The sequence below is a fragment of the Eumetopias jubatus genome, unplaced genomic scaffold, assembly GCF_037043125.1.
Source record: "Eumetopias jubatus isolate StellerSeaLion01/CBP00866 unplaced genomic scaffold, mEumJub1_p1.0 scaffold_8, whole genome shotgun sequence".
NCBI classification, from domain to species: domain Eukaryota; kingdom Metazoa; phylum Chordata; class Mammalia; order Carnivora; family Otariidae; genus Eumetopias; species Eumetopias jubatus.
In genome coordinates this window covers 115,389,625-115,413,879 of record NW_028274814.1, presented here as the reverse complement: position 1 = coordinate 115,413,879, position 24,255 = coordinate 115,389,625, and the positions used below count along the sequence as shown (strand labels likewise).

Here is a 24,255-nt window from a genome sequence, read left to right as displayed (position 1 = left end):
GCATTCCTGTTATAACCCAGTTTCAATAAAAGGAATGTTTAGTCCTGTCACTTGTCTACAAAGTTCAGCTTAAAGGGACCTGCAGAGAATTCTTGTATTCCAGTGTTAAGACAGCACTGGGAAATGCCATGCTTTTTGTTTTCCTCCAATTTAAGGTAAATGAGATTGAATGGAACTTTGATGAGGATTCTTCATGGTCTTCGGTAAGCACTATTTTGGGGAAATAAGTATTTTGGTGGGCAAGGTAACTAGCCAGTTACCCTTTTAAATACAGCTGTAGTAAAATGATAGTAATTATCAGCAAAGTACGTAATTACAGAATAGTCTAGAAGAGTTCTTGAAAATCATTAGAGATAAAACCCATTTGGGGAGCAGAAAGCAATAAAGATACAGCCATAGTGGGACGGACACCATGAGACTGGTTGGTATTTAATAGAAAATATCCATTTGGGAGAGTAATGGTAACACTTTACTGGTGGACAACTAGTTAATAACACTAGTAAGGATCATAAGTGGAAAGTATAAATATATATAAATATACTCTCATAAGTATGAGATTATGTATATGACCTATGGGAGAGGAGTAAATTTTTACTGTGGAATGCCAGACAAGTTTTCCACTTGGATGATGTTCAGTTACGGTAAAAAAAAAATTTATTTCCATTTTTATTTGGTTTCCAAATATAAAAAGTCAAGATTCTTACACCAATTATCTCAAATGAGACCATGCAAAGCAATTTAGAGTGTATACAACAATCATCCCCCCTTTCAGTTTTGCTGCTTTATACAACTGTTTGACAGAAAATTGAATGGCATGTGACAGAAAATTTCACCTTGTTTATTAAAAAAAATACACACACACACACACACACACACACACAAACCCCAACAACAAATATTCAGGATAGTTTGCTACTTTGTGTCTACAAGTCAACTTAACCTATATATTTAGGAGGCACATGGGACTGAAAACTTTAGCTGCCCAATTTTATCCATCTACCCCACAGAAAGCAGAAATGAGTCCCAACACTCTGTAAACTTTGGAGGGTTGAGATAGTAGACACTATTATCTATAGTAGATTCAACTGTTGAGCCTGAAAATGAAGGCTTTTTCTCCTTAACAGAAATCTCCTTATGGCCTTTCCTCTAATTTTGCTAGACTAGGTTCCAGAAGAATAGTGAAGAATCCCTTGTGTGAAATTCAAAGTGTGACAGCTGTATTCTGTTGCATCATACAAATTTTTGCTAGTTGCATAGACTAAAGACAGTTGGTTTGCTAAATGGCACTGAAGAAAATCCTGACCCGAGTGGCACTACTTAGTCCAAATGTTCTTGACCAAAAGAAATTATACAACAATATTTATAGGCTCACTTTTAAGAGATGGCTGACAATACTGTACATATTTTACATGTCAAATACATAGTCCAAGAGTTTATAAAATAAGTTCATGCATTATTACCTCTAAGAATATCATATACAAGATACCCCCCTCCCCCAGTACTTGTGACAGCATTTCAGGTGGACATTTTTATATACAAAATCCAGTTTCTCTGCTGTGTTAAGGTATATAAAGAAACTTAAGAGATTACTGAGAAACAACAAAATCTTAAGTCCACTGAAGATTCAAAGTGTCAATCTGTGGATTTAAAATGTTTTTTAAAAAACACGCAGGATGCATAACCTCTGTACAAAGAATACAAAAATTCTGGATGATCATGTTTGATCATACTACATAATTTAGAAATGTCATTGGTTAAGTTTTTCTACTTTACTCATTCCTCTTGACAGCATTAATTTGTGAACTAATGTTTATATTTAGTTCAGCTGCATTTATGGCACAAGATCTTTTCAAAACAGTGGCACCGATTTTCCTTAAGTGTAACAGCACTCTATTTAGCAGCCATTATATTTTTAAAGGTTAACAATTTGTAGAATGTACAACTATACTTATTTTCTACTCTATACTCACCAGTTACAATATTTACAAGGCTAATGCCTACATAATGATCTTTCACTCTCTCCCCACCGCATGTCTTATTCAAAGGTTTTTGTCTGAGTTGTTTGGGAAAGTACAGGGGTTTCAGACAAGGTACCTGTGTGTGTCTCAATGGGATTCTTGATTCCAAGTGAGTATAAAGACAAGACAAAATAATTCTTAGTTCAGGTATATTCCAGTGCCCCAACGGTTAGTTATAGGATAAATAGTACTTATTGGCAACATGTAAAAGATGATGAGACATTCTCAGGTGTCCTAATAATCTAAGTCTGGAACAGCCGAACAGCAAGAAGGCCACTGCAGTCACCACTGACTACCATTTGAGGTTAGACTCTAATCCTGTGGTCACTACTGGTAACCAGCAAGTTTAACTAAAGAGGGGTCAGTAAATTCAAAAACTGGAAATATATCTTTTAAAAGGAATTTACCTTGAGAGAATTATGGTTCTCCAGTATTCCGTGTAAAGAGATTATGGATAAAGGGAATTGGCGATTTAGCATGCTAACTCAAATCCCATGAATACAGTTTTTCATGTATTTACTATGTGCGTCTTTCTTACAATACCTCTAAAAATCACCAACTGTATATAAACTGTGTTAAAGGACTAGTGAGTTATAGGGGGTAACTGGCCATATCAGGTAGCTAGTGACATACCAGTTGTGAAAATTCAAGACAAATGAGTTGACAAATTCCTGAAAATACCAAAAAGTCCTTTGTCAAAATAGTTATTGGACCATACAGAAATAGTCCAAATCTGGAATTTAGAAAAAACTATGATCCTATGGAACAAGCTTTCAGATCGAACAGATTTAAGAATTATTTTCGTAAATTTCTACAACAGAATTTGTTGACTATGTTAATGCTGTGATGAGAAAATAATTTAGAAGATATACCCATAAGTAAGCTGATCTGACAAGAAACCACAGACTGATGTCAAATGGACAAAAAACTGAACAAAATGCTATGAAAAAAATGAACTAAAATGGGGATGGGGTGGGTTGGGGGCAGAGTTAAGGCATCTAAAAAAAATTCCACATGGCTTTGGCTTATTAAAATATTTTACAATTTTTTTTTAGAGAAGATTTGAAAACATCTGAAAAACATGCAAATTGTTTGAAAATCCTGCATCGCAAATTCAGTTTGCAAGAGTCATTCAGATGTTTGCCAAGGAAAATAAGAGAGACCTCTCCCCACAAGACTGCACTTGGGAGGTCCTCCCAGTTCTATCTTATACTGGATGGCAACCCAGAGGTCTGTGCGGCAGTCACAAATAAGGTGTTGTTATCTGGAAGGGAAGGGACCGTGGAATTTCCATTGGTTGGAGAACAACCCAGCTTTAGTTTTTCCAGATACTCTGCATGTACAGGCTTATGACACTGGAGAACTTTGATGGCATCTTCTACTTTGAACCACTCTCTCTTCCTTCCTACAAAATAGGACACTGGTCACTATATTACAATAAAGTCAATTTTAAAAAGTAGGCCATATGCTTTAACAATGCCCTTCACCCCCTCCCCCCACAAATAATTTTGTTTTTTTCTGGAATGGCTTAGACAATATGTTGGGGGAAGAATTTTAAGATAATTCAAATGTGGACATACTGATCCTCTTTAAAAAAGGTAACCAAAATTAAAAGATGAAAATGGTATACAAATACAAAATACTTGAATTAAGAGAATCCAGATGGGAAAGGGAACTTACCTATATTAACAGAATCTTCCCAATCTTCTAGTATTTCAGTGACAGTAAGAACATAAACATATGTTCTATGCTTTCGGTCTTGATTCTGCTTGAATATAAAAAGAAAAGCATTTTACTCTCCAGGAGCTAGCCATTACACATTTTTGAGGGGAAAAAATTCAGTTGTGGCATACTACAGGTTAGCACATAGGGGCAAGTATAATCCAGTTGTATAACCCAGCACAGAAGTGAATTTTATGTAATACAAAATATGTAAAATGATGAAATTAGCTCCCCATAGTAAACGTGGCACTTTAATTTCAATGCATGTGTTTAAGAGACATTAAGTATTGATAGTTTAAAAGCTTTCAGGGCAACTATGCGCAGCCAAGGTTGAGAATGGCTTAGTCTATTTCTGGAATATTATCTTCTAGTCCTTTGGGCTCAAACTCAGTTTGTACCCATATAAAAACTGCCACCTTGTCTTGTCTCTAGATTCAAAATTAAACACAAGTTGGTTTTAAAATGAAGGGGTCATCCTCTCAAAAGTTAGCCTTGCTTACCGTAGTCTTAGGACTTCAGATAATTGCCTGATAATAAATTCTATGCCTGACCTGGGGCTTGAACTCAAAACCCTGAGATCAAGAGCTGCTTGCTCTATGTTGCCAGAATTTTTTCCACCACAAACCACCTGAGTAATACACTCAATTCAAATAGTGTATTATGTCTTTGGGAAGGAACGGGAACAACAACAACAAAAAAGGCATCTCTCACATAAAACATTACTGTTCATTATTAAGAACTTACTGTCTTATTTCTATGCCTGGAAAATCAATATATTTATTATGCTGTGTTCACAAATTCACTGAAATCACCAGGGTGACTAGGAAGGATAATCCTAATTTTCTCCTGTATTTTCTAAGGGAAAAGATACATTGGTTTACTATTTTCTGTTCAGAGTCTATGAATAAATTTAAATAGCATTTGTAATGCAGTTAATACTATTACCTACCTGTGTTAGAGAAGCTTTATTTATGATGTGAGAAGTTTTCTTCAAAAATCTTGTCAGCATATCGACAATGTGCTATTTGTACCATGGCTACTCTGAATTACAGAAAACCCTCAACATATTTTTCAGTTTAACCAGGAGATGGTGCTCTTCAATTGGGTAAATCAAGTGCTGAATTCTGGGGAAAGTCTGAATATTAACTTGAGAACTTTACTATTAACACAGTATTCTAGGAGTCATTAATTCTACCAAGTGTTGCACAATTTCTGAATTCTGTAGAAAGCCTTTTTTCTTTTAAAAAAAATTTATTGGGCGGGGAGGGAGAGAGAGGGAGGGCTGTGTGAGCAGGGGCAGGGGCAGGAGAAAAATCCCAAGCAGACCTCCCTGCTGAGCACCCAACGTCCCTGAGAGAGCCGTAATCAAGAGTGGGCCGCTTAACTGACTGAGTCACCCAGGCACCCCCTTAAAAAAACCGTAAAAATAAAATGTTTATGGTTCTACAAGAAGGACTAAACTAACCCTTTAGTAGTATCTTGAAGGGAAATAAAGCCACAGCGTGTCAGGTACACCATGTATCTATGTATCTTTTTGTCTGACTCTTGGATGAAAAGATGAGAATAGCTTGTGTCTCATGATCCTTACCTTCCATAGAATACCTGCCAATTCCAAATTCCCTCTCCACAAATTCCATTCTGCCTTCAGTAATAACAGATTATACAAGAGCATTCTAAGCTTTTAGCATCTATTCTTTGTATCAGGGTTTTTTTTTTAAACCTTCATACAGTCCTGTAGGGATAATAAAATCATTATTTGTGTATCATCTAATATTATGTGCTAAAGGCTAAGGGTCCATTTCCAGACAGTATCCACAAGAGTCCTAAACCCTTAGGTGATACTAAGGACACTGTACCTCCTAAAGAGTCTATAACTAAACATTATCAGTAAACCAAGAGATAGGTCTTTCTGTATCAGCTCTACTGTATTGTCATATAAAAATAATTACTACTGTAATAATGTATAAATTGATGGAATATGAAAGTAACTTTTACTTCCCTCCCTCTTAATCCTTATAAACTTACTTGCTTACCGATAGTTTTAAGAGGAAATGTCTAGCTCAGGTTGCTGCCAGATTATTTGGCTGGTCAGGAAAGAATCATTAATTCTATTATTTGAAAGGATTACTTTTGTTACTCACCTCAAATATGCCCAGGAGTCTGCCTAATTTTCCTTTGACTCCAGCCTATTAAAAAAAAGGATGAAATGTAAAACTGTTACCTTTGCTAAGAAAATTTACATTAAGGTTATTTTCTGGCTATTTCAACCCTTGGATCTAAGCACAATAAGCCCTCCTATACCAAGCCTGCTTCTCTAAAATTTTTTTTGGCTATGCCAAGATTCACAACCTGTGGTTTGCTGTAAGACATGGCTTAATTTATTCCATATGCAAGTTCAGACTGATCAGATTGTCATTTCATTTATTAGAACTGACAGGGATTGGCCAAAAATTAAGATCTTCTACCAATTTGGGACAAACTTCATGAATGAAAACAGAACTTTTCCATATGAACTGATAAAGGATTTACCCTTCTTAAAGGACTTTCTGCCCTTTTTTTTCCCCCACATGGCTCAGGAGGTACAATTTTCTTCTCTGTGTTACTCTTCGACTGCAGAATCCTCATTACTTTTACCCAGTTCTGTAACAGACTGACTGGAACTTCAAATCCACACCACAACTAACACATTGGTACTTGCTGTCTCCTCTATCTACAACTTGTGTTCCTCCATCAGGAAGCTGCTCATCCTTCAAGACCCATCTCTATGAAACCTTTGTAACTACACACCAAGACCCAGTGAGAACATTAGCATCTGCTTCCCATTTATACCCTAACTTGCTCAATTTATAGCACTCAAATCTATGCTATTCTGCCTCTGAGTAAAAGCAAGTTCTATCTATAAGCCACTGTTAGAAGATAAGCAGGCCACTATGCTTTTGTGCATGGGTGTGTGTGTGCCATTTTCCTCAACTTTAAGACAAAACAAATAAAGGCCGTTTGCTTATTCATCTGAGAAAGAATTACAGGGCATGAGTGATGTCTCTGTGCATTCCTGCAGGGCATTCTAGGTGTATCACTAACTGCTCTGACACGAGGCCACCATATTACGTACTCATCACTGATCAGGCTTATTGTCTGTTACACAATTCTGGGGGACGTCTACATTGCTTTTAGCTCTATTTTACCAGGTAGAAAAAATACCTGCTTAGCAAAAAAATGCTAGCTATAGTTGCCTGCTTAAAAATGTTGAACCAAACAAGAGAGAGCACCCAGGTGACCTGCCTGTCCGTCTTCTGAGTGCACGTAGCCCGAGCGCCCCCTCCCCCCCGACACTGTAAAAGCTCCAAGTGCACAAGCACATGTGTTTGAGAGGAGAGCAAACAAGCTACCATGGTCCATCTCACCTCTTCATAAACCTCCCTCACGGCTGCACCGCCGGGTTCCTCCTCCGGCTCCATGCCTCCTCCAGGGACAATCCACTGGTCCGGGTACCGGCTGCTGCTCACGAGCAGCACCTGCAAGAAGGAGCACCACCGTGCATGGCCGCTGCACACGGAGTGCCGCGCCCCAGACAACACCCTCAACCCGCCGCCGCGGGCCTGGGAATGTAAGCCCTTCCAGGTCAACCCGCCTTTCAGGGTCATTCAGATTAGGACGGGTGCACATTCTACCACAAACAAGCAGCCGACAGCTTCTGTACACACCGTCTTTCGGAATTCTGAATTCAACAGTATTGTGTTCACATTACTACACCATCCTGAACCTAATGAAGTCACTTCAACTACCAGATTCAATTCGTGAAACTCTCCAATTCTTGGAGACTCACAAAAGATTGAAGCTGAGACTCAGTTTACTAGTCTCAGCTGTATGCACTTAGGTTTGTGGTTGTAATGTCTGTTTTTTCAGTTACAGAATCTGAGTATTCTCCCAAATTTAAGGGTATGTGACCCCAGGCACATCACCCCGTTCCCTCACCTATAAAATGTATGAATACTTAAAAGATAACCGAGACTGTGAGAAAGGAATAGGGAAACTCACATAAAGCCAATGCACGGCAGAGTTCCCGTTATTTTTACACTTATGATTGGGTGGAAAGAAGTACCCTTCATATTCCAAACTAATTATAAATGAACAAAAGTCACTTTTGATTAACAGGCAGCTATAACTTATGATCTAGAAGAGGAATAGCAAGCTACAGTGAGTGCACTGCTTGTTTTTGTACTGTCTGTGAGCTAAAAATGGTTTTTATATTTTTAATTATATGAAATTCAAATTCCAGTGTTCATAAAATTTTATGAGAACCTAGCCACACTCATTCATTTTTTACGTGCTGCTTATGGCTGCTTTCATGCCACGACAGCAGAGTTGGGTAGCTGCGACACAGACGGTGTGGCCCACAAAGCCTAAAATATCTGGCTCTTTACAGGAAGTCTGCAGACCTCAATCAAGATTAGCATTAACCTTGAAATATCCACTTTTTTTTAAAGAACTACATTATCAGAGTATCCCAGAGGTTCATTAAGTGCCTGAAGCAAGAATTATATATCTAATAAATGAAAATTTGTGGGCCAGAGTAGGTTAAAATTCACCCAAGTTAAAACAACAAAGGCTATGATAAATAACCAAACGATGTTTGTGAAGTAACAGATGCCTTAACGAACGTGAACAAAAGTGTTTACAAAGTTACTTTAGTATACTGCCTTCACCAACATAAGCCATTCTCACCAGATCAATCAATTCAGAGCAAAGTTTAATCCCGGACGTGGGCGCTTCTTTTCTGCCCTGCCCTGCATGCCCGTAGGTCGAGCTGCCCAGCCCCCTCCCTCCTGCCAGAGCAGCCACTGGCCTTGAGAGTTCACAGCCAGCACAGGATTCGCCTCCCATGGAGGAGGCCGCCAGAACTCAACCTTCCCCACTGGAAAGTTCCAGGCTGACAGTAAAATAGTTCAGCAACTCCCACCTTTCCCCAAAACCTCTAAAATATTGAGCTGGAAGGAACACCTATCCAGGCACATATCCCCTCAATTTGAAAGCTAAGCAGAGCAGCAAATTGTGGCCTATGGACACACCATCACTGCAAATTGGTGATCCATCAATGTTCAAGGGGTCTGAGCATTATTTCTCTCATTCTTGATCCGGATAGGACTCTATTGCTTCTTTTTTTTTTTTTTTTAAAGATTTTATTTATTTATTTGAGAGAGAGAATGAGATAGAGGGCATGAGAGGGGAGAGGGTCAGAGGGAGAAGTAGACTCCCTGCTGAGCAGGGAGCCTGATGTGGGACTCGATCCTGGGACTCCAGGATCATGACCTGAGCCGAAGGCAGTCGCTTAACGAACTGAGCCACCAAGGCGCCCGAGGACTATTGCTTCTACCGGCTTTATTCCTTCAAATGAATAACTGGCAGAACAGTGCAAATCCAGAGGAAGCACTGTAAATTAATAGCGGATACATCATTATTAAAATATTTAATGGCTGGGGCGCCTGGGTGGCTCAGTCAGTTAAGCGGCTGTCTTCTGCTCAGGTCATGATCCCGGCATCCTGGGATTGAGCCCCAGGTCAGCAGGGAGCCTGCTTCTCCCCCTGCTTATGCTCTGTCAAATAAATAAATAAAATCCTTTTAAAAATATTTTAATGGCTGACATTGAAGGTATCACCGAGTCAAAATATAGCAATTTTGGTAAAATGAAATGTAAGACAGGTTTACATTTAAGCTTAAGTATTAGCAAACAGGGCTTACATATCAAAATTAGAAACTAAAGAGCCAGAATAAGCAAATCTAGTAAGAATTAGAAAACACTGGTTTGAACCTGAAGATGTTTCGCAACTGTACAGATCACAACCAAGGTGTGTTTCACTACTGGATGCACACAATGAAGGCTGCTCATCTACCTTTCAGTGCACCAGTGTTGTCCTCTGTAAAAGCAAGCGCCCGCCCTTGTAGGGCTGTTGAGTGTTACTGAGAATTAAATACCTTAAGTCCTGGCCTAGGCACTTGCTGTTGGCCCTTACTAGCTATTCGGCTTTCCCACCAGTGGAGTTGAATCAGCTCACCAAGAATTAGGCTTTCCCCCCAAATTTTGCCACTTATATTTGTTTTATAATTACTGAGAGTTAATGATGAAATGAGGGCAGAAAGGAATTATCAAAAAGACTACAAAGATTAATTAAAGGTGGGTTATTAAAAACTATCAAATTAAATACGGATGAGACTACTATAAAATACTGGAAAAAGGAAATTTAAAAATCCAGAAAGAGTCTTCAAGGTTCAAATTCCTTTTTTTTTTTAAAGATTTTATTTATTTGACAGAGAGACAGCGAGAGAGGGAACACAAGCCAGGGGGAGTGGGAGAGGGAGAAGCAGGCTTCCCACTGAGCAGGGAGCCCAATGCGGGGCTCTATCCCAGGACCCTGGGACCATGACCTGAGCTGAAGGCAGACGCTTAACAACTGAGCCACCCAGGCGCCCCAAGGTTCAAATTCTTTAAACAAAGCGAAACTGCAAATCAGATTTCACTTTTTATTTTATTCAAAAGGGAGGTTTTCAGAGGATCTATGGTATTCCAAGGCTTTGGCCTATATTGAGACTGGCAAATGTATGTTTTTAAGTTAAAACAAAAATGCTTAAGGTATAAAAGCATACGTCTTTCATCAAGGGAAGAGTAAACCACAACTTCTGTTTCTGTGCAGAGCTGGAGGCCTCTTTTCCTGATTACTAGGTGTGGGTTACAGATAATCTAGTTTTTATTGCCTGGCTGAAATTCTTACTACCCAATTCTATGCTCCTTAAGAAACTTCCTTGATTACCTTCATAATGGGACAGGACACTGCAGGGGCTAGCTACTGGAAAAGTACATCCTTATTTAGTAAACAGGGAGTTTCAAAGCCACTGATATTCTTAATGTTGAGTCCTGAAAAAAATGAAACTCAGTGTCATGTATCTAGGTCAATGATAATTCCCATTTGTCCCAAGATAGTCTTTAAGAGATAAATTACATAAGGTTAATAATGTTGAAAACCCATTAGTAGAGTCTGTCTCCTTTTCTGAACACTTATGCTTCCAATTAAATCCAAATCTTTAATCTGCAATCTAAGGACATCATTCACATATGAGTAAATTTATCTTCTAAAAGTCAGTGACATGGAATCCCTGTATGCTTCATAAATTATTTTTTTAGAAATGTATGAAAAGAAGTGTTATAGTTTTGGATAAATGATTTAGGTAGAATCTGAGAACTTAACACGCAAGAGTCCCTTGACATTCCAAAATGATTAAATTTTATTGATCAAACCATCAACTTCAAATGTATCTTTCCAAAATATGATACATTTAATAAACAAGTAATTAGTATCTGCAGTATAGAAATGACCAGCATCTAAACTACTAGCTTAAAAGACTTGATAGTGAGTCTTCAGTGATTAAACAGATTTGGAAACCAGTATGTTTCATTAAATATTTGCCTACTCATCTAGAGTACTTCATTCAGAGTTCAAATGAGGTCAAGGCCACATTTGTATGTTTGTTATGTTATGTAGGGAGAGTGGTGGTGGTGATTATCTACCAGGGTAGAAGAAATGAATCTGAATAGCATTAAGTAGAGACAAAGATGAATTAAAATCCCTCCTACATGCTAGAAGAATCTGAGCATATAGAACCCCATCACAGATTATTCAATATCCTCAAAAAAAAGCCATCTAACATTTCTACAACATCCTCAATCTACTAGATCTGTAATAATAGCTTTAGCATGCTTACTAATGCTCTAAAAACATTATTACTGAAGTAACAAAGAGAAGTTATAAGATCTAAGTAAGAGGATATACCAATAGCTGACAAATCCATACCTGGTTGTTCATAGGTTTTAAATTCCTTTTCAGATACCTTTCTAGGCATATTACATTTTGTGTATCCAACAAGATGACAGTCTGCCACATTAGTGACAAGGTGACAGAGATGAAAGTAGACATTCAACCTTCCAGGTAAGCCAGAGCCAAGAGCAAAGGAAGATTTATAAAAAGGAGGTTAGTCAACCCACCAGGCTGCAGAATGAGACTTGAATCAAACTCAACCTCAAAGCCAGTGCTGTTAGAGTAGTGAAAAGTGAAGACATTTCCTTGATTCAACCCGCCCACCTTCATATAAGCATTCCTGCTACTGTACTATCAAACCCCAACCCCTCCTTCCATGTATTGAATAATTACCAGAACACAACACCATTCACTTATCACTGTTAAGAAGCCATTTCTCACAGTTGTCTTTTTCTTAGACACTTAATGTTTTAACCATTTGGAATATAAGTACTTCCCACTTTAAGTAGCAACAGTATAGCGATAATGGTCTACTTGGAACCAGCCCTGAGTCTTCCTGGACAAAGGTTTGTCTATGAATTGAAGTAATCTACAGTATAGATTCTATATTCCGTATCACCTAAGTAAGTCGTCCTCACTGGGGGTGTGTTAGAGCTTGTAAACGAAAAAAAAAATGCCGTTCAAAGTTTATGTGATGCAGTTATGCCTTCAGAAGATGGAGGTACTTGAAATTCTTAGTCCTATACACCAAGAGGCCCCCAAATGTCCTTTGTGTTTCAGCTTTTACCCTTATAACTGTTCTTGGTCACAGCCTGATTCTGGGAACAACTAGTCACTACAAATGACTACTTCTGGGGGCGGGGGTGGGGGGGGAAGCTATCTAGAGAACCTCTCAAATGATTCCTAAATCGAAGAATGAAGAGTTTTATTTTGTGAATTATAGCTATTAGAAGCTGTACTGGGGTTTTTGTTCTTTCTTCCCACATTATCATGAACTAGGATGCATGAATGGTTAAACTACTTCTACCACAGTAACTATATTATAGACATTTAGCCAAAATTAGGCCAGCAAGCAGCATATTAGGAACACCCAGTGTGCACACAGACATTTTAAAAGATCTTAAGTTATAACAATGATTTTTGTATCCATTAACCAGCTACCTACTGTTATTATTAAACAAATTAGTACTACTTTTTGGACTACAGAGGCCCAGTCCTATAGGAGCATCAGAAATAACAGCTCATTTTGGGAAAATGTGCTTAACCCATATTAGATTATTGCTAGCTTGGAAAAAGATCAAAATTCAAAATCTGAGGTACGGGTTCTACTGAATGTGTATCACTTTTGCACCATCATAAAGTCGAAAAACCACAAGTTGAACCATTGAAGTCAGGAACCATCTGTATGGGATTGGTAGATAGATGAATGCTAAGTTGGGCTGATGACATTTTCTTCTAGCATGTCAGTGTTTTGAAGCTATGGGTAAGCTTCCTTTCACACATTACAGAAAGCCTTAGTGATATATATACCAAGAGCCTGAAACAGATGCAAATGGTACAAAAATGCCTTCCCTTGAAGGAAGTGGCTGAGTGGCAGAAGAAGCACTTTAGGTCTGGGAGAGCTGGAGGCAGAGAGGACATTTCCCTATGTTTAGAAAAGGCTGTCTTTGGATAGTTAACTTTCATAAAAGTGGTCTCCATTTGAAGCAAGTATCTTCAAGGACTTAAATCTGAAAGGACTTCTGCGGAAGTATAAGCCCCAGAGTATACATCTGAAAAGGCAGACTGCCTATTGATCCCAAGCGTACAAATGTTAGTAGAGATTTACCTGTACTAATATTTCTTATTAAGATTGTTTTTATTAGGGCTCTGGTTTTAGAGTTCTGCTTTCCCTACCAAGTCTTTTTAGGACTCTGCTTTCCCTCCCAAGGCCTACTTTCAGTGCATGATTTTGTAGAATTCAGACATTTAGTTAATACACGTTTGGCATTTAGCGGACTGTAGAATGCAGTCCCTGGCTCAAGGAGCTTAAAAGTTAAGTAGGGCAGTAAATCCAAATGGAAGAGTAGGGGGGCAGTCTTTAAGACTGTTTTGTTAGTGTTTCTCACTCACAACTGTGCCTGGATTCCACCCCAGAATCAAGTCATTTCTATTTCTCTTTTTAGCACTCTAACCTATTTTGCTGCCAGATCATCCTCAAGCTTGAATACATTAAAAATGTAAGGGTTCCTTGTTCAAAACTAAGTGTTCCTCTCCTGCCTAGCAACTCCTTAGCCTAATAGTTAAGGTGCTCTTTTTCAACCATTATCTGTCCTATGCTATCCTAAGCTGTGGCTCAACTAACCCACAGCCCCAAGTTTTGCTGTTTGTGATACTTGGTCCTTTCTCACTGACTGAAATCCAGCTCCAGTGGATCTTAACCCTGGAGTACGTGATGGTACTTTTCCCTTATTTTATTTCCTTTTATATCAGTCATTTGTCTATCTTCCTGCTAGAGTTATGTTTCTTAGGAGTTGACACTTCATCTCTACAACCCTGTTCAAACTATCATATATGCAGTATGTTCGAAAGAATCTATTTTTGGTTACCTTCTGTGAATGTATTATCCTCCTCCTCTGTACAAGCACAATATCCCAGCTACTCTATGGGATGCTTATTTGTCGGCTTGTGTGGAAGCCCAACTGCCAAAACTAAGGGTGGTTCCCTACAGGAAAAACTAGCCAGAGAGGATCAAATGAACAGGAGATTTAGAAATAAAGCACCTGGGGTCAAAATTATCTGCCAGCTTCTTTGACCTTGGGACAAATTATGTCTGCTGCCTAATTTCTTCCTGTACAAATGCTAATTCTTATTATTTACCTCACAGGGACGATAAAATGGGCAAATATAACCCCCCCCCCCCAAATAAGACTGTGCTGTTAGGACAACCTTCTTTCCTAAAATAACCTGTTCTCAACTATGGGCTACTGAGACGCCTTCAGTACAAGGAGAACCATACTGGAACACTGCGTAACTTTTTGTGGTCAAACAGCAATTACCATTTTATTTCAATTGACACTCTATAAACATTTCATCCTAAAATAAGGCATACATTTAAATCTCCCAACCAGGACCTAGGTATTGTTAACCCAGTAGGGGTGAAAATTCTCACCTATTAGCGGTGAGAAGAGGTGGATTCAGGCTGTTTTGTATCCTATCCTTCGAAGGCTACCAGTATAATTTAAACAGAGTGGGAATAAATTCATAGCAAAACAGCAAGATGTCCAGAAAAGCTAATAGGGTTCACTTTGTAACTATCATATAATAGAAAGAGCCCCAAATATACACAGCTACAGAAATGGAGATCCTAAAGAGATAAACCACACATAAAGGTTGGCTGTGCATTTTACTTAGAGAATTCTAGAGCCTTCCCTTAGTACATATTGACTTGGTTTCTCAGTCTGCACTGTACCAGATTTACCAAGTTTTACATAACAGATTTCTCTAATACTCCAGAGCTTGCTCCTTACTTCATTTTATCTAATGGCAGTAGTCTCTTGACTCAACTAGAGGCTAGGAATTTAGCATTTATTACAGTAGGAACAACTTCCAAGCACAAACGTAATTCACTGATCTACTAAGGTGATTTCTGAAGCTCTCTTCAGGCTTTGCTTTACCATTCACACAATACAGATCATTTCAATTTCTTCCCATTTCCTGTATTTTCTCCTGGGAACGGTTTTTTTTTTTTTTTTTTTTTAAACAAAGCCTGAATTCCAAGCTCAGGTTATGGCAAGACTTCAAAGTCATCACTCCCAGAAAGGCTTGGTCCCAAGCTCAGCCTCACAAAATCTCTCATTCAGCAAATAGCGTGCATCCAATTGCTAAGGAGCCCTGTGCCAAGAGCCCAGCATCAGGAACAGGGACTGGATCCTGAATTCTCAGTCTACCACTTCCTAATTATGTCATTTGGGGAAAGTACTTACGACCTGCCACCGTCTCCTCACCTATAAACCAGCACTAAGAGGATGAAATGTAACAAACTCGGGTTTTCAGGAAAGCACTCAACTAAGAATGTGATTACACAATAGTGAGCAAATCAGACAAGATCCCTGACCTATCTTGATCACTTCGGGCTATTTTATATTGAAAGCTTGTTTTTTCCTAACACGGCCCTTCCCTCAACGATTTTCTAATCTTTTTAAAAACAGAATATACTTAAGGCTGGTTGACTATTCTGTGAATGTTACATCTTTCCCCTTCCACTTTCTAGCCCTCCAAAGTGGGCCCAGTCATAGATGCAGACCTGTTTCTTTGGAAAAACTCAAGAAAATTTAGGTTTTAACACTTAAAGGCCCCCAACTGAGGACTGATCAACACTAAAAGGCTTGGTTTCTTTTCAAAAAATAAAGGCAAGACAAGAGTTTGAAGAGCACCATTTTGAAGCACTTTGATTTTTGTTAGCATAGTAAGAACTATGCTACCGAGTGTACACCATGTCATACTCATCCTAACTACATGGATTAGCAATAAGGAAGCCATTAAAATTTCCCGTCTCCAGCTTTAGCCTGGTATTTTACTGGACACAGTTGGTTATGGAAGCAGAACTGTTAATTTTTTCCCTAATGATTTTAGGAGTGGCAATACTTTATAAAAGATTTTCATGGCTACCAATCAACTATTATTGCCTTAAGCAAATTTAAAACAGTGAACCATTTTTAAATTAAATAAAATAAGGAAAACCTCAAGGGCCTCATATCAACCCAACGCAGGAGCGTAAATTACAGAAGATTGACTGCTTACTCCTAGAACAAGAAAGGCTGCTCCTCTCCAGATGTCAAACCAAACACAGCAAAGTAAAGAAGCCTTGATAAATATGCTGAGAGCTAGAGATTAGGGTCTGAAAATGGCAACTTTGCCGACCTCTAACCTTCTTCTCCCTCTGGCGTTATTCCACATTTTTCACTAGCCATCTTTCTGCTGTCAGAAAACTTTAAATGAGGAGACCATTAAAAAAAAATATATATATATATATATCAAGTATAATTATGCCAAGTGCTTGCGAGTTAAGGGTCCACTTAAAAGTAGGATTTTAAAAAACCAGACCGAATGGGGGTTTCATTTTAAAGTACGGCGTCTGTTTGGCTATTCCACAAACATCCCTAGGTTTAATCCGAAAACGCAAACTGCTGTAACGTGGAAGGAAAATGTAACAGAGGCAGAGGCATTAGAGCTTGGGCTGCAACACGCCATTTCTGCCGCCTCTGTTAGCACTCGAGGTTTATCTGGCTTTACACTCATTTCGCGTGTTAAGATGGTGACTCCCGCCAGAAGCGACCTCTACGGCCTGGGACCTTACCGCGGGCCGGGAGGCGTCTCGGCCTCAGGTCCTCACGACCGCCCAGCAGAACATAGGGCTGGGCCAGCCCCTTTGTCTCCTCTATCAACCCAGAGAAGGGAAGAAAGGAAGGAAGGAAGGAGAAAGGAACGAGGGAAGGAGGGAGGGAGGGAGGAAGGGAGGGAAGGAGGGAGGGGGCTAGCTAATACCTCCCAGCCCCGGGGCCAGAAGAAGGGTCGGGCGAGGAAGGGGAAGGGCAAGGACCCCCACCCTGGCCCACACCGGCCCCCCGCCCCTCGGCCCCCTCCGGCGCCCCCGCCGCGGAGGGCACAGAGCGCGCTGGCGGCCCTCACCTCGTCCTCCTGCTCGCTCCGGAAGCACAGGCACGCCGCCCGCTTCTTGAAGCCCTCGCGGTCATAGGTCCGCGTCTGGTTGGGCTTGAACTTCATCATAGAGGCAGGCTCTTGCTGCCGCTGCTGCTCCGGCCGCCGCCGCGGGGACCCGGCCGCCGCCACCCCGCCGGGGAGTTGGGGCGCAGGCGAGTCGGGGCACAGGGGCGCCGGGAGGCGAGGCGGCGGCGCGGGGAGTGGCAACGAGGCCGGTCAGTCCCGGAGCCGGCGGCCGCTTCGACGTAGGGCAGGGCGCAAGCGCCGGTCACTGCAGCCCGGGTGCCGGAGAGGAAACGCCGCCTCTGCCCGGGCGTCCGCCGCTCTCCATGGAGCCCGCCGCCCGCTCGCCTCCGCTCCCTCCTGCTGCTGCTGCTGCTGCCGGCAACGCCGTCTCCGTCGCCGTCACCGCCGGGGGAAGAGCGAGGCTCGATGCTCGCGCCACAAGGAGACAGTTATAAGAACTCGCGGCGACTAGGCAGCAACGCCGCAGCGACTTCGCACCGCCCCCACCGCCCCTATATTTAAGTGGGCCCGCGCAGCCCCGCCTCCGCGCGCCCCGCCCTGCGCGCACCCCCGCGCCTGCGTGCCGGGACCGTTGCGGCGGGGGAGGGGCGGCGGGGGGCGGGGTCTCCGCCGCGCGGCCGCGTGGGTTCCTCGCAGCCTCAGAGTCTGGGGCTGCGTCCAAGGGCGGGCTGCCGGTAGCCCGCCAAAATATCCGTGAGGAGGAAGAGGCAAAGACCCCTCCTTCCCTGTTTATAAACACCGCTACCTGCCCCGTGGAGACCTTAAATATCATCTCCAGGAGAGGAGGTCCAACTACGTACATCCTCACAAAAAGTTGCACCCCGGTCAGGAAATGCCTGGAGGCATCGCAGCGATGGCAGTCTCCGCAGTGACTGACGTCCCGAATTCGCCCGTGAGGTGCGGGGAGACGAGAGGGTGAAGGCCTAGAAAGGGGAAGACGCTGATTAAGAGGGTTCGTTTGGAGGGTTTTAGGGGTTTTGCTTGTTTTCCAGAGGAAAGAGAGAAGGCACATTTCCTTTTTTTTCCCCTTTCTTTTAATCTTTGGTTAGGGGGTCGTTTGTATTCTTTCAAGAGTCCGTTCGAGCTTGAATATTTCTTTGAAGCTATGGGTAGCATCTTCCACTTTGTCCCACGCTCCGGAATGTATTCATTAATACTGGCAATGGCTAGTATTTACGAAGTGTTTTGTGCTTGCATTTCATGCTAAGTAACAGGCACAGCTAGGTACTGGAGCCACACGCTAAATAGAGTAGGATTTCTGCTATCTGGGAGTTTCAAGTCTTCTGGGGACTTGGGACGAACAACCTTTCCATTTCAGAGTGTCACTCACGTTTTAAGATTGGAGCCAGGAGGCCCCTGGTGTTAAGGAAGCCAACCCAATCCATCCTGCCCCCTCCACAGAGCCCAGGCTACTTAGTTCCAGGCATGTGTGACTCTTCGGTTTTCATTCCTAGAGGGCCTACTGTGTGCCAGACACTGGCATCTAAAACCAGCCCCTGCCCTTCCAGGATCTTTGGCACCTGAGAGCAGCTATAGTCGGATATCAAACAATCACACGAGTACATGTAAAACTACAAATGTGATAAGGTTGAAGGTGGTGGAGGGTTTCCCAGGGAGATATGACCAGACCTGCGAGTCAGAAAAGGCTTCTTGAGGCAGGAGGTCAAGAGCTTTGGTCAAGGGCCAAAGGAGGGGGAGCTAAGGCCACCAAGAGCCTGGTGAACTTTCAAGGCTGAGGGAACTGGGACATATGTAGAGTCCAGTGGGAGAAGGAGCAAGGAGAAATGAGTAAAGGCCCATGCGGCTGCAGAGGGGGTGGGGGTAGCTGGGTTCCACCTTTGGCCCAGGGGGCTGTGACGCCTGACTGTTCCCAGCCTGGGGTCCCTTGGAGAGTCCAGAGTAGGGCACTGGTCTTCCTGTTCTAGATTCTGACCTCCAGGTTCATGACCGCTGCATCTAACTTCATCATCTTCTTATCTCCAGGGCCAGGCAGATGCAAGTTTGTACAATAAGTTAATGTTGAATAAGTGATTTAAGAAATGAGATTTTACCATGGCACAATTGGAAATCTTATCAAGTCTGTGCAGGGACATTTTCCAAGACTTAGCGTTCTTACAGAAGCTGCCTGAAGTTTATTTCCCGATTTATAAACAGGGACCGAACACATGTAGCTAGGGGCTCCATTTTGGCTAATATGCAAATACTATTTTAAGATAAGTGGTTCAAATTGATAAAATGATTAATCTCACCATGGTCTTTTTAAATGATAAAGAACATTAAGTTTCTCTCTGCTTTAAAGGTCTAGCTTCTATTTTGTGTTCAGTGAATATTAGTTGATTGGATGTTGATCTACTCAAATCTTTCCCATTTCGTAATTACATGAGGTGAGGCATGAATCAGAATTAACTGAGGAGGAAAAGAGGAAGATGGCTGGAACAGACTCACTGAAGGGAGGAAAAACTGCACAGAAAACTGGCGAGCATGAGCATGGGACCCCTTGCTTCAGGTTCCAGACCATTGCATTTGGTTGAAAAGATCTTGAGTTCAGGTCTCACCTGCACCAATCACTAAATGTAACTTTTCTCACCTGTCAAATAGATGTAATATCATTTATACCATCTTCTACAAGACCACAGTGAATCTGAGGGTGCTTTAAGACTATAAAGCATTTAAACATAGGATATTATTAATAAGAACATTTTCTCTGGAGATCTATCCTCCTCCTCCGTTTCTTCAGGGAGTAGAGGAATAATGCAGAGGGCCAGGTGCTTGAAAGGACTGAGTTGTGAGGGAAGGGTTTTAAAAGGAATTTTGCAACAATTGATTTGAAGGGAAGAATGCTATTCTATAAATAACCACCCCCTACTTTTTTGTTAGTTTATTTATTTATTGAGTTAGTTTTTGCAATTATTTGAGAAACACCTGAGAGAAAAGGAAATTTTTGTCTGACTAAAATGATAGAATAGAGAAAGGCTGAATTACAATGCTGGATCTTCATTTTCCTATGTCAGTTCCTCAGTAGTAGGGTGCACACCCCAGCCCAAAGCTTCCTGCTTAGTATTGTCTAACAGGTATTATGCATCTGAAATGCGCTTAGGCACTGTTTAAAGCTTAGATCATATCCAGCCAGATCACAGTTGAGATAGACATGAGGTTGTTTTTCCTCTGCAGGGCCAGTAAGGACTGGGCTACACCGGCCGGTTTCCTTGGGGATCAGAGTCCAATTTCAGGTTAATCCGTTTAGTGCACTTAGCGTAGTATTGTCTTACCTGGAACTTACTACACACGGAGCCATTTCCTGTACTATTTTCAAATACTTGGAGCCATCAGAGAGAACTAACATTCCCTCTCCAGGGTACTTCTTTTCCCACTGTCTTTTTATGGGAGGCAGTGCAATAGGGGTGCTGTGCAGGGAGCTTTCTGCTTTCTCTTGTAATTGACTCACAACGTTACCATAAAGTAAGTTCTATCTCTCAAGGTAAAACTGATCATGCCAAATCATCCCTTCCTATGTCTTTCCAATGATAATAATAGCTAGTCATTACTGAATGTTACTCAGTGCTGGGTGCTTGTCATGATCATATTTGAATGATCCCAACAGCAGCATTATGAGACAGCTACTATTTATCATCCCCATTTTACAGGCAAAGAAACAGGGATGGCCTTTCTCTCTTTGCAGCCAATATTCTTAACTCCTGCACTGTATCACTGTAAACTTGTCTCGCCTCTTTTATTACATGGTAATTATTTTGTATGTGTTATGTTCTGACCCTGGGATTTCTTTCCATTTTAAAATGAAAAAGCTTTGTTTAAGGTAGGATGGTAAGAGAAGCTCTTCTAGTGCAAAATGGAAGTGGAAGTCTTGATTACAATTTCATGTCATCTAAAGTGATTTTGTTTCTTTTACAAAAGGCACAGATTAGAATGGAATAAGCAATAAACTAAAGCTTTGGGATTAAAAATCCTAAAAAGAATTAATGCAACCAGCATTAGCAAGACTTTAAAAGAGACTGGTTTGCCTGTTTATAAACTTCTCTTTCATCGAAGTAAACAAATGATTTTCAGATTTACAACTCATTTTCTATTTCCTCAATTCCTATTTACTGCAGAGCACTTTGCTTCACATGCATCATGTTTACGTGCAGTTCTGGGTGGCTAATAAAAGTGTTTACTGGGAAGCACAGCTCCCACTTTCCTTCTTTATCATTCAGGGAAAGGTATGCCAAGTGCTTATCTCCTCAGCAAAGGCAGTGACTAGACGTTTTCATCACCTTCTTCAGGACAGCATTTTAAACTCCTGCTTCATTCAGAATTGCTTCTTTTTGCTACATAACAATTCTGCTATTTTCATTTGAGGAGAAAAGCAAAAAAAAGAATGTTTGCCCATAAGAGACATGTTACTCAATTGTAATGTGTGGACCTTGTTTTGATATAGATTAAAACAAATGAAAAATAAACAAGAAAAAAGACATAGGGCGATTAGGGGATGTGGACACTGGTTTATGATATTAAGCAACTGTTGTTATTTTGGGGGGCTGTGATGTTTGAAAAGGGAACTCCTTACCTCTTAGAGATATATACTAAAACATTCAGAGCTGAAGTGATATGATATCTGAGATTTCCTTCAAAATAATCTGGGTTGTTGGAGCAGGGAGGATGGGTTGGGAGTGTGGAGGAAACTAGAGAGGCCATGAGCTGATTGTTGAGGTTGTAAGCCATTAGGAAAATGGAGGAGAGGAAGGAAACCGAAAGGAGGAAAAGAGAAATATTTTATATTTCATGGGGCATGGAAATGAATCTCTGTTAGAAAGAAGCTGTACACACTCATGATATAAGTATTAGATTCTAGAATGATGAGAATAACCAAAAGTGCAGTTTGCAAGTTATGCAATGTTTTTATAAAATATAAAATAGAGAAATAGGACATAAAAATTACCTGTGCAAAAAGTTGTGACCAATATTATTTCATGAATTGAAAAAAATTTAATGGTTATTTCTATGTGAAAATTTAATAGTGATTGATTTATCAGCATTCATCTTTGTGTGGTGAAACAGAATTTCATTCTTAGAACTAGACTACAATGGGCCCTGGGTGGCTCAGTTGGTTAAGCGACTGCCTTCAGTTCAGGTCATGATCCTGGAGTCCCAGGATCGAGTCCCACATTGGGCTCCCCGCTCAGCTGGGAGTCTGCTTCTCCCTCTGACCTTCCCCCCCTCTCGTGCTCTCTGTCTCATTCGCTCTCTCAAATAAATAAATAAAATCTTAAAAAAAAAAAAAAAGAACTAGACTACAAGCCCTAGGAGGGCGGAAAGCCCGGGTGATCCAGTGGTACTTTAGTGTTACAACTCAGTTATAGGCTATGAGACAATCCATAGATATATGTTGCTGATTTCTTCTTTTGGCATAGTTACTGTATCATGTATCATATTCCTGTATAGAAAATGCAAATACAATCACTCTCTCCGTTTCCCTCTGTCTCCTCTCTCTCTCTCTGGCTATTTATGCTGATTTTTTTTTTTTTAAAGATTTTATTTATTCATGACAGACAGAGAGAGAGAGAGAGAAGCAGAGGGAGAAGCAGACTCCCAAGGAGCAGGGAGCCCGATGCGGGACTCGATCCCGGGACCCTGGGATCATGACCTGAGCCGAAGGCAGACGCTCAACCATCTGAGCCACCCAGGCGCCCTTTATGCTGATTTTTAAATCTGTCCTTGATTTTTGTTTGTTTTGGTTTGGGGCTATATATATAAAATTATATATATTTACCCTAACTGAGGAATATGATCAACTCAGTCCTCAGAAACTGACATTTATTTCTCACAGTTTTGGAGATTGGAAAGTCCAAGATGAAGATGCTGGCAGATTCAGCATGTGCTGAGAACTCACTTCCTCACTCATAGATGGTTCCTCGTTCTTTGTGTCCTCACAAGGTGGAAAGGGCGAGGGAGCACCCCATAGTTTCTTGTAAGGGCACTAATCCCATTCATGCGGGCTCTGCCCTGTGACTTAATCATCTCTTAAAGGCCCACTTTCTAATACCATCACATTGGGGTTTGGATTTCAACAGATGAATTTTAAAGTGACACAAACATTTAGTCTATAGCAAGTAGCTACACAAAGAACTGTAGAATTTCTCTTTAGGTGGGAGTTAGAGCTGGTGATTTGTTTGCGAGAGGAGACTTTTTAGAAGCACAGTTTTTATAGCATTTGACATAATATTGAGAAACATCAAGTGTACGTATCAATGAAAAAATTGTGGCTGCTTTACTGAGCATTAATGGCAGCTTATGCTTTTTCCAAAACTATCCCTTTTTCTCCCTCCAACTAAAACCACATTTGTCAAGGACTTAGGCCAGTGATGGACATAGCGGGAAGGGTCAGGTGGATTTCCATATAAGGTAGACAGCAGAGTCCTATAGTTTTTGAACTGGAAGGGATTTTAGAGCTCATAGTCAAATCCCTTATTTTTCAAACATAACCTTTCTCTCTGGCTCTCACCCCTCTTTGGCTAACTCCTGCTTCAGGACTCCATTTAGAGACCCTTCCTTTAGGAGGCATAATTTCCCTTCTCCTACAAAGTCTGGTTGCAGTCCCTGTTTCTGTCCCCTGTACTTTTTCCATGGTCACACTCATCACTCGGTATTATAAATACTCTTTTCATTTTATTTTTTTATCTATTGCTCCCAAGAGATTCCAAACACTTGAGGTCAGAGGCCTCTGCTATATCTAAGGCCAGTTGTAGGGCCTGCACATAGTCATTCTCAAAAAGTATCAACTGAGTAAAGGAATGTACTTGAAAAACTCCGAGGCAAAATCATTTAAAAATAGGGAGAATTTGCTAGGGTACAGTGGACTAGGTGGCTGGACCAACAGGGAGAGAGCAGAACTGACAAACCAGGAAACATCATGGGAAAGGATAACAACAATATATAAGGAATAATAATGATAGCATCTCCTCAGTGCTTCCGAGGTGACA

The 24,255-nt window shown here is 41.0% G+C and overlaps 1 protein-coding gene and 1 long non-coding RNA gene across 5 annotated transcripts in view; one reads left to right on the top strand and one right to left on the bottom strand.

Annotated features, from left to right (window-relative positions):
- Nucleotides 1-653: 653 nt before the first annotated feature.
- Nucleotides 654-17,745, bottom strand: NUDT4 (nudix hydrolase 4). Of its 2 annotated transcripts, none has more exons than XM_028105503.2 (5): nt 17,219-17,745; nt 7,145-7,255; nt 5,882-5,926; nt 3,699-3,786; nt 654-3,423 (listed from the first exon to the last, which is right to left on the bottom strand). In XM_028105503.2, exons 1-5 carry the CDS (start codon nt 17,315-17,317, stop codon nt 3,221-3,223), a joined length of 546 nt encoding a protein of 181 aa, XP_027961304.1. In that variant the 5' UTR covers nt 17,318-17,745; the 3' UTR covers nt 654-3,220. The 2 variants fall into 2 exon arrangements, with proteins under 2 accessions (XP_027961304.1, XP_027961305.1); XM_028105504.2 differs by having other exon boundaries at nt 3,699-3,783.
- A 188-nt stretch (nt 17,746-17,933) lies between these two features.
- LOC114211022 (uncharacterized) overlaps nt 17,934-24,255 on the top strand; it is a 179,817-nt gene continuing 173,495 nt past the window's right edge. For all 3 annotated transcript variants that reach the window (XR_015768780.1, XR_003609633.1, XR_003609632.1), the window contains exon 1: nt 17,934-18,175. This is a non-coding gene — a long non-coding RNA (uncharacterized LOC114211022). The remainder of the gene's footprint in view (nt 18,176-24,255) is intronic.